General features: G+C 35.5%; 1 protein-coding gene across 4 annotated transcripts in view; it reads left to right on the top strand.

Moving 5' to 3' along the window:
• Positions 1–16,237, top strand: part of LOC105218772 (microtubule-associated protein futsch) — a 218,429-nt gene that overhangs the window by 18,903 nt on the left and 183,289 nt on the right. For all 4 annotated transcript variants that reach the window (XM_054231027.1, XM_054231028.1, XM_054231029.1 and 1 more), the window contains exon 2: positions 12,073–14,180. In XM_054231027.1, the coding sequence (XP_054087002.1) occupies positions 13,634–14,180 (547 nt within the window). In that variant the 5' untranslated portion in view covers positions 12,073–13,633. The remainder of the gene's footprint in view (positions 1–12,072; positions 14,181–16,237) is intronic.

Genomic DNA, 16,237 nt, shown 5'->3' with positions numbered 1-16,237 from the left:
GTATGGTTGCTGCGGTTAAACAAAAAAAAACCTGCTTTATCTGAACGAAATGTTAAAGCTAGACTTCATTTTTGCCGAGAACGGAAAGATTGGACAATTGAGGACTGGAAAAGGGTTATATGGTCAGATGAGACGAAAATTAACAGGTATCAATCTGATGGTAAGGCATATTTTTGGCATCGTCCGCAAGAAAAGCTTCAGCGTGGATAGGTAAAGCAAACTGTCAAATTCGGTGGCGGAAGTTTGATGATTTGGGGTTGCTTCACGTGGTGGCATATTGGTCCTTTGTTTAGAATAAGTGGAATAATGAATAAGGAGATATATCTGCATATTCTAAATTCACAGTTGCCTGACTTCGTGGACGAATGTGCCTATCCAGCGGAGGAAATAATTTTTCAACAAGATGGCGACCCGAAACATACGGCGAAAATTGTCCAAGAATGGCTCCAAAATCAAAGTTTTAAAACTTTCAAATGGCCAGCACAAAGTCCCGACCTTAACCCGATAGAAAATCTGTGGGCATACGTTAAGCAGCAGCTGGCTAAGTATCGAGATCCGCCTTCCAACATGGACGAACTGTGGAGTCGGGTACAGACGGAGTGGAGAAATATACCCCACTCAATTATTGAAAACTTGGTTGAAAGTATGCCCAGACGCATAAAAAGCGTAATAAAAAATAAAGGTCTATGGACAAAGTACTAAGCCCTGTGAAGAACTTAGGTCTAAGTGTATAAGTGCAAAACTGTCAAAATGACTTGTAAATGGAATTTATCGTATATTTTCGTTCAAGAATAAAAAAAAAGCTGTTCTGTGTTCTATTTTTAATAAATTGAATTATTATCTTTATTTTGGTGTATAAATGTTGCCGATACTGCTAGTAGAAAAAAAGATATAAGGACCTTTAGTCGCATTCAGTAAACATGTTGACGGTTTTGCTCCCCACTGTATATATAGTGATAACAACAAAAAAGCACTGTACTGTCAGCAATCACCAAATAGTCAGTGCCAACAACAATAGTTCCAACAATGCGCAACTAAAGAGTAAAAGTAACAGTAAAGTGACAAAGTAGCAATGTATTTGTATATGTCTGTGTATATGTGTTGGTAATGCATGCATGTAATACTTGTAATGTAACGCATTGCATGTCAACGTTTGCCAATAAAAAGTTTTTTATAGCATTTCCTGTCGCTGTCGCAGCGAGTGGCCTGTGTGTGGAAAGCGGAGGAGCAGCAGGGGTGGGAGGAGCATGTGTCTTGTTTGGTTGGCGTGTGGCCAAAGTGAAATTTGCGCCCCTTTAAATGTGATTGCGTTGCGCTGGAAGACTCCAAATAATGGCTAGTGTCTGCTTGTAACTGCATGTGTGTGAGGGTGCCGGTGCAGGGTGTGCTCTTATACTCATATACGCAAGCAAATAAATAACTTAAAGTGCAATGTTGAAATGAAATTTTCGCATACTTCTAGCATTAATGCACTTGTGTGCGTGTCAAATTTGTGGTGTGTGTGTGTATGATTTTTGGTTACTTAGCGCATGGCTTTCTGCCTCATTAAAGTTGCGCTGTGGCAAAAATAAAAATGGTATTCGGAAAAAAATTTCAAAAATTGCAAGCAAAAATCGAGTGCGATGAGTCATGCGGCATGCCACATACGCAAACATACACTTGCAAAGCAGTGCATAGGCCATAAAAGCCGTTGAAAAACTCGAAAAATAGCAAAATTTTTGCATAGTTGTTGCTGTGAAGGCGTCCAACAGCGTCTGCGTTGCAACTAAGCGCTGTAGTGGAGCCATATAATGCTTATTTTTTCCGTTGTAACAAAAGTTTTACGACTACCAGTCGTGAGTTGAACTATTGACAGACGGCTTTTTATTGCTTTTTTTCTTCGCTGCATTCTCATATTGTCGAGCAGACAGATAATGCCGGCTTTTGGCGACTTAAAATGCCACTATTTCAAGTCTTCAGTTGTGAAAGGAGAAGATTTGGATGGTTAAATATAGTTTTATAGAGATTCATAAACTAAATATTTGATCAGAGCATTATTTGTTTTAAGAAGAAGTGTCTTCAACTCATTTTAAGAATTCCATCAAAAAAGTTTGGTTAAGATCAATATTTCTGGTACCAAGAGGTGTCTCCAAAAGGAATAGTGTCTTATTGTAAACAATTTGTACCAAAGAAACTTGGAAATGATGGAGTTTAACAAACAAAAGACTTAGTAAGGTTGCTATTACTGGCGTTAAGAGGTGCCTTCAATCAAGTTTCGTAGTTACTTTACTCAAATCGAACTAAAGAAATATATTTCCAAGCTACTGATTGGTGCTATCGAATCATAAAGTCAAGAACTACCACGAAAATAGAGAGTAATATTATATACGAGAGAGTAAGCGGGCATAGTTTCTCTTAACAGCGCTCTGCTCGTGCGTCATTGATTGTTGTGCTTGGAAAGTGCTAGCTTCGGCTAGTGAAAAGCCAATGGTTGTCATAATTATCAATATTCGAGCTAATCCCTACTATTTCCTTTTGTGATGTGGAGATATCTGCACAAAGTTCAGATATTCTACAATCCCCTGCCTTTAAGTTTTCTAGAATGCAAGCCAATTCATCAAAGTTATATTGCATTGACTCATTTTTTCATATTTCAAGCCACGTTATCAAAACATGGAATTTGAATTTTTGGACTTAAGATTCTTCGGGAAATGGTAATTCAATTTAGACGTCCTTAAGCCACACTTGGAACAGTTCTTGTAGCTGCGGAAACCAATCTTTAGTTTTCAAAAGATTCAAATTTTTAAATGTCTTTAGCTGGGTAAAAATTTTGGTTCACTGGGTCGGAGTGCCTATAAGTCAAATTTGAACTTATGATTCCAATAACTCATCGCATCGTTGTTCTAAATTCTACTGATATAAAAGTCTTAAGTCTTAATATTCCTATAAATAATAAATGCTTTGTTGTTTTTACTTCTGTCTATCAAAAAAATACGTTTGGAAAGAAGGGGTCTGTTTTATTATACGTTTTTCGAAAACGAGTTGAACCACCATGAAACCCCGGTTGTTCCTCGATTTGAGTGAGAATTTGTTAGGTTACGGACTGATTTCAGAACAAATATATGTTACGAGGCTGCTTACTGGACAGCGGAAGCGTCGCTCTAATATGATGCCAAGAACTCCTAAGTTTTGATAAAAAACGTACCTTCATGTATGGGCGAAGCACTTTGATAAGATTCTTCCGGTTTGAGGACGGTATGACTACCGAGTTGGTAAGTTTAACAAAACCAGGTTTAGCCCATACAGCGATTTGCAGTTGAGCTTTTGGTCAAACAAAATTCAAATAGTAAAGGATATGTTTTCTACTTATCGAAGCGCTTCCAGGTCTAAACGATGTTTTACTGAAAGTAGAAGTATTTTATTACCAATTTTCAGAGTTCTGTTTTATTTCACAAAGTTCTGACGACATCTGCTTTTGCAGTGTGCGATTTTTGAAAATACCGTTATATTATTATTCACTTTGTCTGGTTGCCACCTTCAGCTTGTAACGGCCAACTCATTAGATTCCAGCCCTACAATTTAGTTTCCTGTTTTTTTCAACATTAATCTTGATTTTAACCCTTCTCTTTCTCCAACATACAACAGTTGGAATCTCCAAAGATTCATAGCTGATTTGTATGTATATATGAATTTCTCTTTCATCGTTGTCTTCCACTAGTTTTTCCACTTGCAAACTTGTCGTGGGCCATTTGTTAGCCTGCTGGCATAGACAACGTCTTCGACAACGACGCCATCGTTGATCTTTGTCTGCTATGCAGAAAGGCACTTAATCGCAGAGGGAGGCAGGCAGTGTGTTGGGCAGTGAGTCAGTCGGCGCGTTAGTCAAACAGCCCTAGCAGTCAGCACAACAGTGCGTCGAACCGACTGACAGCAAGTCAAAACGCAAGTGAGCCCATAACTCGTCTTCTCTTAGCACTTTGTCGTGCGCACTTCGTGTGTGCGTGTGTGTGTTTGTATGGACTCACTACGTTGACTCACGTTTTCCAGCTGTACTTTGTCGTCAGCGCGAGCCTGCATGTCAACTCGCACGGGACCTCGCATAGCTGCTGTACAAGAGTTCGCTGCCGCTGGGATTTTCATTAAGCTCTGCAGGCGCGTCTCTAACTGTGTGCAGGAGGGTAGTGCCTACAAGATGTCAGCTGCTGAAATGAGTAGCAATTTTCGTAATAAATAATTCTGCACACATAAATATATGCATGCATTAATGTATCGGCTACATATATCTAAGAGATCTAAAGTTAATGCAAAGCTTGTGGCTTATTGCTCTCAGCATATGTGTGTGAGCCCCTGCTGGTCTATACATGCTATATTTGCTCATCATCCCAATGACTTATGTAATCCTCTGCTTTTGCCTTTTGTACTTTTTGCTGCCGTTTCTCGCCTGCCAGTTTGGTCTGCTGTTTGTTTTGCCTTTGATTGATGACTTCAGCTATTTTTATGCGCCCCCATAGCACCGTTTGCTATGCCTCATCTTGCATGGACGCAGAATTTTCACCAGAAATATCAGCCACAAACGGCAAATGGCAAAACAACTGCAATTGGCGGCAGATACTAGTATATGCGCGTCGTAGTGGCATTTCAAAAATAAATTATGGAAAGCCCAATATGTAGTTGGCGCTGAGGGAGTTGTGTCGATACTAAAATTAGCTGGAATAGATGGTTTTTCATCTCGTTGCATACGGAGACTGAGGAAAGTGCAGCATTTCGAAAAATAAAAATATAGTGAAAGCTTCTGTGGTACATTAGAATTACTGTGGGCCGTTGAAGGAGATTTATAATGAGTCATTTCTGATAAATAACACTAAAATTCTCGGTATAAGCTTTTGTTAAAGCTTAATGATAAAGTAATGCCGAAAAGCTATAAAAAAGCTCTAAATTATAGTAATTGTTATATATTGAATTAATTTTCGAAAAAGTATATTGTTTCTATACTATACTACGGGATGAGCTTTTATGCTGAGAAGGTTTTTGAATAAGATTAAAGCACCTTTTTGCCTAAAAAGCTCGTAAATGTGTGAAAGCTCTTTGTTAGAAACCCGAAAGCGGTGTTTCAGCTTAAAGTTCGCAATGATTTCTGCGAAAAATGGTATTTTTAAACAGGTAACAAGTTTAGACTGCTTTCAAATTTGGAGGACTTAATTAAAGCTTTCGGCTATAATAGCTTAAACCGGTTCCTCTGCCAAGTATATATAATTAAAGCTTTAATTCTATAGAAATCACTAAAAGTTTTCAAAAGCTTGAGATTATAAACAATGGAAAGCTCTTAAAAAGCTTAAATCTATTAAAAAACTTAAAGCTCTTAATACTTGACTGTTTATAATGAAAGCAACATACGAGGAAAGTAAAGAGTACGAAGCAATGTTTTTCGAAAATACTGACTAATTTCGAATGCTTCGAATTTATATGAATAAATTATTTGTGTAAAATTACGACGTTTTTAAACTTTTAGACGAATTGAAGTGAAGCTTTCACATTGCGGAAATCGTTTTAAGAGCTTAAAACTTCCAACTTTAATAAAAACTTCAAAGCTGTGAATTCTTTACGACGAATTCACATTATGGGAAACATTTAGAAGTCTTATCTTAAAAAAGAGAACGCATGCTCCTTTCTTGATAATAGCTTTCTGAGAACGAGAATAAAATCGTGTGAAAGTTTCAAACATAAAAATTTTTGTTGTTGTAGTGGTATAAATAATCCTCATATAGTTTTAGAAAAAGATGGATGAATATTAATGAATACTCAGGAAAGTCGTTTCTTCTCTAACCTAATTGCCTTTGCTCTCGTCGTATTCATTAAAACTCTGGGGTCGACTTCTTTTTAGTGAAAGTTCTCAAAACGACCTTAACAAAAAAGCTTAGTCCCAATCGAATTTCGACGGCAATTCACATATTTGAGTGATCTGAGTTCGTTCCTCATTATTATTAGCCAATGCAAAATCTTCGAGTATATTTTGTTATGAAAAGGCTTCATATGAAAACCTTCAGCTGATTAGAGCGAGTTTAAAACCATTCTTCAATATTTTATTGATTAAAATTTATAATAGAAATTTACAAATCTCTTCAATTCTTCAACACAAAAGCACAGTTAAACTCGCATACTTATTTTAAGCAGTAAAATCAAAGCAATTAATTCTCTACTTTCGCTCCAATAATTCAATTCACCGCAAGACATTCATAATAAATCTCGCTCATTATTCTTCCTTTGCCACACACAAAACTTAGCAAAGCATAGCAAAGTACACAGACAGAAGACGAAGCCATAGAATAAATTTAAAGAAAGAACAAGCACACGAAACAAATAGAACCTGCCAGCAATTTCCAACTGCGCCTCATTAACAATATTCAATAGCGAAAATTTGCTTTGGCACCAAAGCGCTTTCAACTACCCACACAAAGTCGTAAGAGAGGCCAACCTGAAGCGACTATGCCACAGCAGCAGCGCCTTGAATTCGGCAAGTGCGTGCGGTGCTATGTTGGAGGAGTCTTCACGCCATCATTGCCATGGCCAAAAACAAAAATGCGCTTGAAAGTGCTAAAGCAACAACGAAAAAAAGAAAGGACTAAAAGAACTCGAAACGCTTGGCACTCACCGCAAATGTGAATTGTTCGCATGTCATTCCACAACACCAGCAATGGCGGCAACACTGACAGCGGCCAACAACAAGCGCACAAGTCACAGTCAAAAAGACAGGCAACAACAACAAGAGCAACAAAGTTGACAAAACTGCCAACAACTAGTATGAGACGGCGTGCGGCATGCGGCAACCGACAGTGGGGGTGGGCGCAGTTCAAAGACAGCGTTCGCGTCTACGTGTATGTGCGAGTCAGCGCCGCCACAGTGTCGTCATCATTGTCATTATCAGCAGCAGCAGTAGTAGCAGCAACAATAACAACATTATGAAGAGCAATGAGTGTATTCCACGTACACATACTCATCATTACCATAAGTCCTCAGTGTTGATGATCATCCAAATCATCATCATCAACCACGTCGCAAATGTATGCGTGTGCGCTGACATTCGTCTTAAGTGCTGTTGCCACTCCCTTTTTTGTCGGCACTCGCGTGTTCGTTGTGCGGCGGAAATGCTTTCGCGTATAAATATAAATTTGCATAAATATATGTTTTAAGGCCTTCGTCTATGAACGCACGAAATTCGCCCTAACTTCTGGCACACAGTGGTTAGTGCCCGTTAGTGCCTCATACATTTGCATTTGCACTGTGAAATTTTATGAGCGTTTGTATTATTCGTAATTTAGCAAATGCAAGCAAATCGTGTAATTAGTTTGATTAAGAAAAATTAATTGCCAAAAGCGCATCATTTATTTAAAATTGATTGGTGAGTGGAAGAACATACCTTTGGAATATAAAAAAATAATGCTTAAAAGAAGAATGGATAGGGGGATCAGTGAAAACGTTAAAAAAAGCTTTCATATTTTCCAAAAGCTTAGTGGGAACGCCTTGGCTTTTCAATTGCTCTACGTATTTCACGAAGCTTCGTCCATTCTACATATGTGGTGTACATATTACTGTTCTGTGAAATAAGAAAGGTTCCTAAAGCTTTAGAAATCAAAGAACGGAAGATGAGTTTCCTGAGAAGCTTTACAACTAAAAACTGCACACAGAGTTTTGGCAGAGCAGCATGCAGACGGTAGCGTTATACTGTTAAAAATTAAGAGAGCTTACATTCTTTCAAAAAGCTTGATGGGCGAGCGAAAAGTTAACGAGATATTCCTTTCAGAGGTTTCGGAGATTCTTTCTTATTTGTTCCTTGTTGTGCTTTGAGTTCTACAAAGCTTTTAGAAAGCTACGAACGACTACTGAACTTAATGAGCAGCTTTTCAATGTCTGAAATATATACGAAGGTTTGACAGCACCTGCTTTTTCAATATGTTCCTTAAAAGATTCGTTCAGGTGTTGATCATACAACTACTCCGATGGTAGTCATGCACACAAGCCACATGGTTCAAAATGTTATTACATAAAATCTGCCCTAAAAGCTGGTTTTGCTTTGAAATGCTTGTACATTTTTAGGCGAGTCAGTTAAAGAAAGGTCTCACTTTTATTTTTTTTTTTAAATCAGGTACAAAAAGTAATTGAGTCAATAAAGAGTCTATTAATATTTAATTAACTTAATACTATTTTAATTAAGGATATTAGTTAGATATATAATATAGTACAAAATGAATTATAAAGTCAATTACATGTGAATAGAGTCAATTGAGGAGTATGCAATGAGCTCAGTTTGTATAATTAACTCAATTACATGTTAGTTGAGTAAATTAAAGAGTGTGTAATTAAGCTATTGAAAAAGCAACTTTATAAAACAATTTGAAAATTTGTTACACTAATATTGATTGCTAAAAAATTGTTAATTGAGTCAATTAGAGATATATCTAAATTAATTTCTTCATTAATATATATATATATATGCATGTATATACATATGATCCCAAATTGTTTATTGAGTGAACTAAGAAAATTTAGTCAATTAAGTCGTTGCTCAATAGCAACTTGATTAAAGCAATTAGCATCATTTATTATGGTTTAATTATTTACACCTATTAAATATCAATATTAATATGTTTTCTATAATAATACTTATTGAGTCAATCAAGTTCGTCTTTACAAAATTAGAAATTGTCTGTATCCTTAATATTCAAAAAGAGAGTCAATTATCATGTTGGCTAAAGTACTTGTATTAGTTGATATTGTTAATAGATTCGATTAAGAATAAGCTTTAATATCACATTAATTAAATTAATTAGTAAATTAATAAGTATGGATCAAAGCTTATTAGAAATAGCATCGAAAGATGTTGAATATTTTAAAGTCTTTCAAGAAGTTTGACTTGGGGCTTTATATGATCATTTTTGCTATGTTTCGTTTGTATGAAAGTATTATTCTTGGGTCGAAAAAGTCAATCCCTTAACAGAATGAGATCTGGATCTTACATATCGCTAATAAATAATCTAATGAGGTCAATTGAGGTTATCACTGTTGCTTCGACGTAGAATTTAGAGTAAGAATACCTTCGGTCGATAATTAATAAGGAGAGCTTTGTATTCTGCAATCGAAACTTTACTTATTTTATTCAACTGCTGGTTACTTTGATCCTGGATTTGTATTTTCAAGTGGCTCAAACTAAACGAGATGACCACACTCAGCTCGAAATATTTACGAATATTTTTTTAAATAACTGTTTTTATGCACAGCTATACGCTTCCTGGCTTTATTTACTGTAAGTCAGATAAGACATATGTATCTTCTTAACAGATCATCTATGTTATACACTTGTGAGCATTTGTCTACATCCAGCTGCGTCTTTCTTCGCAATTATTGCAACATTTACTTTTTGTTGTTGGTTGAAAATGCTATTTATAACATTTACTTCATTTTAATTGCGAAATTTTATGGAAACATAATTTTTTTTCGCTCGCCATGAAGCGACGACATAAACGCGACGATGTGTAAGCTATTTTTAGTAATGTGTACGCAGCATTAGCGCTGAGGGAAGTAAACTTTTTGACAGGGCATCACGATGAGTAAGTGGTAATTGGAGGAGGAGAGGAGTGATAGATCTGGTGTTTGAAAATAAAAATGCAAACGGGTTGGATGATTATAAAGTTCATGCACAAAAATTTATTGTTTGAAAGGCTTTAAAAGTTTTCTAAAAGTTATAATTAATTAGACTTTAAATTACCAATTATCTAAGTCGAGGCGGGTCAAATGTCAGATATAGGTCTATATCTAATATAAGTCTGAGTGAAAATATGTTACTGAATGATCCACTGATGTGTTGAAATTAAAGTTTGACACGAGTGTTCATTAATAAAAGTAATTATTAAATGTAATTATTTCCATTGATTACAGTATTCAATTACAATTTAAAAATATTATTAACAATAATCAATATTAAATGTAATTATTTTTGATAGTAATCCTTATTAGTAGTAATGATTACTTAATGATGTAATGATTCCTTGTTTTAATAATAACCTATATAATTTATTTTTCAAAGGCTCAAAAGTATCATATTAGAATAGTGTTCTTTTATGATTTTCTTAAGTAATTACTTAAGTAATGGTAATCTTCTTAAAGCTATATCAGCATTATGTACAAATATATTTATAATACATGCATAAAAAGCACAGACACCATATAAATATTTAACAATTTCATAACCACTGGTAATATTATCCTTAACGACTACTTTTTCTGCAAATCATATAATCTTATCGTCCTATCATGCCACAATATGGCATTATGACAATGCATACAATTTAGCTGACAAATTTTATTATGCTGTATTTTCATATAAACGACACTTTTTCCAACAATTACTAAATATTATGTATGCATACAATGTGAAAAGGTTGTTAGAAAAGCACTGAGCGTACAATAATTACAACAAGTGTGTGTTCCAGGCGTCCAAACCAAGGAGTTGTCAGTATAATATCACTTAGTTATGCTTCTTTGATTTTATTCTTGCTGTTTTTTTTTTGGAACTGTTTTGGCTTCTTATTGTTAACGGCTTTGCCGTTGGACATAATGTTAACTTAGTTAACTTACACTCACCGCAAAAAGTTTGCGTACAATCGCCTTGTTGGCGGTTGCGATACATCCCTTGTGTGCTTTCTCATTTCGGCTTTCATGCTTTCGGTTATTTGCTTAGTTGATGAGTAATCGTTTGTACTAAGTGGGCGAATAGCAGCGACACGGAACTAAATATGTTGCTTTTGTTAACCTTAAATAATGGTTGTTGTTGTAAGTGTAGTAAGGGTGTTCTTAGTGTAGTTGTGCTAAAAGTGGTGAAGGTGAGAGTCATGCCTGATTTTTCCTTTGGAAGTGTAATGGTGATTTTTCACTTTCAGGTTCAGTCTCTAAAAAAGTTTGAGTTAAATTAGGTCTGCATCTAAAGCGGTTTTCCTTGGTTAATTTGGTCAATTAATGAGATGGCTCGGAGAATATTTAAACAGCGCTTTTGTTAAAACAATGAGCAGCTTGGTTATATTAATACATACACCAAAAAAGAAATCATTAATTGTGTGAAAAGGAGTTATTAATATTGAATTAGTGGCTAAGTCAGTATTTTAATTAAGTTAATTAGTAAGATATCTGCATTTAACATATTTTTTATTGTAGAAAAGTTGTTAATAGAGTCAATTATAGTTCAAAATGAAGTCATTACATATTAATAAAGTCAATGTGTAATTATGTAACTCAATTACATGTTAAGAGAGTCAATTAAGGAGTGTGTATTTAACTCAATTACGTGCTAATATAGGCAATTAAAGAGTTTGTAATTAAGGAATTGAAGCAGCAACTTTAGCTAGGAAATTTCTAATATTGATTGTTGAAAAATTTGTTAATTGAGCCAATTAGGGATGTATCTAAATTGACTCATATGTACATCAATATTTATATACATATCTATATTGGATTAATTAAAGGAATTTAGTCAATTAAGTTAGTGCTTAATAGCATCTTGATTAAAGTACTAATTAAATGTGAATTTATATTTAGTTTTAATTTAGTAAATCTTAGTCTATATTATCTTTTACGTTAACATATGTTGTGTCAATTAAGTTCGTCTTGACAAAATTAAGGAAATATAGACAATTCCAATGCTCAAAATTTTAAAAATAGTAAATTAGCAGTTAGTTTAGATATCAAACTACTTTTAATAGCTAACAATTTTTAATTGTTAGCGTATTAAAATAGAGTATTAAAATAGAGTAAATTAAGAATATCACTTTAATAAAATTTATAAGAAAATTTAGCAAAGGTAATTCAATATAATTACAACTTGTTAATTTAATCAAGAAGAGGGGTCGCATACTTCTTTATTAATACTAATTGAGTCAATTAAGAGGGTTTTGAAGAAATTTCATTTCTTTTTAAAAATTTTAAGATTCCTAATGAACTATATTTTATATTATATTTATATTTGGTAGTAATCTAAATTATTTTTATACATACTTCTATTATTTTTTATATTCAATACTCTAATTATTTTTTTCATATTTTTTTCAGATTTTACAGCTTTTGGTGAACTTTAAATGCCAGCAGCTGGTTAATACAAGAAAATAAAACCAAAAAAGCTGCAATAAAAACAAAAAGGATTTATGCATAAAATTAAAAATCACTCAGTCATACAGCACGCTATATAAAACAAAAAAAAAAAAAATAAAAATACAGTTATTAATGAAAATATATCAATAAAAATCATTAAAGTATTTACAAGTCCGCAGCAAAGCAATGTAAAACTAGAAAAAATTAAATATTAAATAAAATAATAAAAAAAATAACAAACAGCGCCAACAAAAACAAAAATAAAGAAAAAATATTGAAAAACAAATTCAAGCTTGTGAAACACCCTATACAGCAGTCAAAAATATTTATTAGTTACAACAAAAACTAAAAGTTAAATAAATTAATTTGTAAACGTTGCATTTGCAACTGTGTGCAACGAAAAAACAACAACAAAAAACTTCACTTTCAAAAACTCTTTTCAATTTGACAAGCAACCAACACAGACGTACACACGTTGCAACAAGAAAAGTGCTAAATAGAATTTGCAACTCACGCGCTTTTCCAATTTCCATTTATAAACGTTAAGCAGCAAGAGCATATGCATAATAACAACAACAAACAGTGCTAACAACAACTGCATAGACAAAGTGGAGTCGTGTGCCACAACTTGCAGGCGACCAAACAAAAAACAAAACACAAAATAAACTGTAAATAAAACAACAACAACTGAGAAAATTTAGTGCAGCAAATTGTGCGCTCTCTTCTAGAAGACGAAGCGCTGCCGCAATTCGCGTACATCAGTTAGTCAACAACGGCGCTTGCCACAAGTGACACACAGCAACACGCCGCAAGGCCGCAAGTAGTTTACGTTGAGAGGAGCAGTGCAACGCGTCACAGCCGGTAAAGTAGAGCATTGTGTAGCGAGCGAAGAAGTATTGAACAAGTTTTTGAAATTGTTTTCGAATGAATTTTTATATACGATTTTTAAGCATTTCTGTGAATGTGATTTAGTGCGTACTTGAAAACCCGCAAACTAGCCAAGACACAAACCAGTTAAAGTAAAATTCCCCCGCATAAAACCAAAAAATACAAAACTAAGAAAGAAAAGACTGATTTTGAATTGAAAGCTTCCAAGAAGTATTCAAATCAAAGTAAACGTGTGTGTAAGTTGAGTGTTGAGCACAGCGTCGAGCTGAAGCTGTAACAATCGTAGAATTGTGTGGTTTCCAAAACGACAACAATTCACGCTGCGTGTATTTAAAGCAGGTTCCTGTCAAACAGTAGCGTTTAAAAGTGACGAAATTGTAAAGAATAAATTGTGTGTGAAATACTTAAAAAGCTGTGACTAAAACAAAAACTACAGAGCTGCAAAACAAATCGACAAAAACTAAAATTGAAAAAAAAAAAATATTGAAATCTCACTAAATTTAATTGAAAACACGTTTTAGGACAACGCCGCGCTGCCGCTGTAGCGCCACAACAGTACACCGCAAAAAAAAAAAATCTAACCAAATACCGTAAGCCGACTTTAGCGCGCCACACACACGAGACGCCGCAAACCATGGCCAACGGCAACGGCAACAATGCCAGCGTCGCCGCTACTAATGGTGAAGGCAACGGTTTGGCAACCAATGGCGGCACAACCACAACTACTACGACCAACGGCACTGGCACAACAGTGGCAGAGCACTTGAATGGCGGTGGCGCTGTGAATACCACCAACGCAACGGCTGGCATGGGTTTGGCGGATGCTTTGGAAGCTGTTGACGCAGCCGCAGCTGGTGATGCAACAGTTGGCGGCGGTGTGGTGGGTGATGGTGGCGGTGTTGGTGGCGTTGTTGGTTTGGGCGGTGCCGCTTCCACCTCATCAATGGGCGGCGATGATGCTGGCACCGATGCGGGCGCCAGCTCATTGCCACCGTCCGAAGAGGCGGGCGGTCGTCCACCACTCGATACCGCTTGCTCTGATGGCGGTGGTGGTCCATCGAGTTTGGGCGGTGGCATGGTTGGGCCACCTAGTCCACTAACCGGTTGTTATTTGCTGATCGTGTTGGGTGAGCCACATTCGGAGGAGCATAAGGATAATATATTGCAGCATTTGTTGAAAGGTGAGTACGTTGTTTATGTTAACATGAGTTTAATATTTAATATAATGTGATCAATCGAAAAGAACTCACGTCTTCGAAGAAATATTTGAGAAACTATGTACTAAAGTCTCCTAGGCGAATGATCGTTAAATAACCTAAAACTTTTACCCGAATCATTTCATTTTCGAAGCTCACTATATCATCTTTTTGATGCTCAGAGAGAAAATTTCTACATTGATAGTTCTACGGATGGCTCGTTAAGCGTTGCGAGGTCTCGTCATTTTTATACTCTCGCAACAAATGTTGCTAAAGAGAGTATTAAAGTTTTGTTCATATAACGGTTGTTTGTAACACCCAAAACTAAACGAGTTAGATATAGGGTTATATATACCAAAGTGATTAGGGTGAAGAGTGGAGTTCAAATCCGAATGTCTGTCTGTCCGTCGGTCCGTCCGTCCGTCTGTGCAAGCTGTAACTTGAGTAAAAATTAAGATATCTTGATGAAACTTGGCACACTTATTTCTTGGCACCATAGGAAGGTTGCTTTCGAGCAAATGAGCAAAATCGGACCACTGCCACGCCCACAAAATGGCGAAAACCGAAAACACATAAAGCGCCATAACTAAGCCATAAATAAAGCTATGGAAATAAAATTTGGTATGAAGGATCGTACTATGAAGGGGCATATTTGGATGTAATTTTTGTGGGGAAGTGGGCGTGGCCCCGCTTCCTACTAAGTTTTTTGTACATATCTCGAAAACCAATAAAGCTATATAAACCAAACTTTCTGCAGTCGTTTTTTTAGCCACTTCCTAATACAGTCCATAACCACGCCCACCTCCCATACAAAAGTTAGGTTGAAAATTACTAAAAGTGGGTTAACTCATTAACGAAAAACGTCAGAAACACTAAGAAATGGCAGATGAAAGCTGCACTCAGATTTTTTTACAAAATGGAAAATGGGCGTGGCGTCGCCCATTTATGGGTCAAAAACCATATCTCAGGAACTACTCGACCGATTTCAATGAAACTTGGTTTGTAATAGTTTCCTTACATCCCAATGATATGTTGTGAAAATAGGCTAAATCGCTTCACAACCACGCCTACTTCCTATATACCAGAACTTTGAAGACGATCTGAATCGTTTACTTTACAATATATAAAGTAAGCACTAGTGAAGATATCGGTGCAGAACATTGCACAAATACTATGTTAATAGTGTGGCAGCCCCATTCTGAAAATCGCCGAAATCGGACCAGAGGTTTTAAGGCCCCATATATCGAACACGAGGGTGCTTCTAACCTAATATTATGGTTTCTAACTTTCAATGGACTTTATACAATATATATGACGAATATGTGGGTCAAATTGTGTATTATATAATATAAATAAAGTTAAATATATAAATTGCGAGAGTATAAAATGTTCGGTTACACCCGAACTTAGCCCTTCCTTACTTGTTGATATTTGCATTATTCTGAAAGTAATTAAGTCTTCCGATCTCTGAGCAGGAAGAATGTGTTTTTTACTTATGATCAAAAATTTAGTATATTTCGAATCTTACTCTCGAGAAGACATTGAGTCTTTTTCGAATCCTCTGCAGGATCGGATCAAACCTTTACTAAACTAGAGTTTTTCGAAATCTCGAGACTTTTGGAGTTATTTGACACTAGATCCACATATAGTACCTAATGATTTGAAGGTGTAGTAACTAATTACGGTTAAGGTTTTGTCTAGACCTTACTAATGCTGAGTTCTGAATCTTTCTATTTTAGAAAATTTCAATTAAAAAGTTTTGGTGGAAAATGTTCATCCAGTAGATTAGGTCGGAACTAATAATTACGATACTTCAAGTTAAATTATCTCTTTAAAGTCTTCACATATTTTGTTTTGATTTGGCTGGACAAAATCCGCGGGGTTGTAGCTTCTTCAGCAAAAAGCTTGGTAAAACCATCTGGAAACGGAGATAATCCGTATTATTCCCTGTTCTTTAGAACTCTCCATATAGAATTTATCTATATAAGAATTCGCCAAAAAGACATCGTCAGCTAATTTATTTATCGGACATTAAAAATGCT

This window comes from Zeugodacus cucurbitae, chromosome 5, assembly GCF_028554725.1.
Source record: "Zeugodacus cucurbitae isolate PBARC_wt_2022May chromosome 5, idZeuCucr1.2, whole genome shotgun sequence".
Lineage (NCBI taxonomy): Eukaryota > Metazoa > Arthropoda > Insecta > Diptera > Tephritidae > Zeugodacus > Zeugodacus cucurbitae.
The sequence above is the reverse complement of the archived record's forward strand: the minus strand, read 5'-3'. Positions and strand labels throughout refer to the sequence as shown.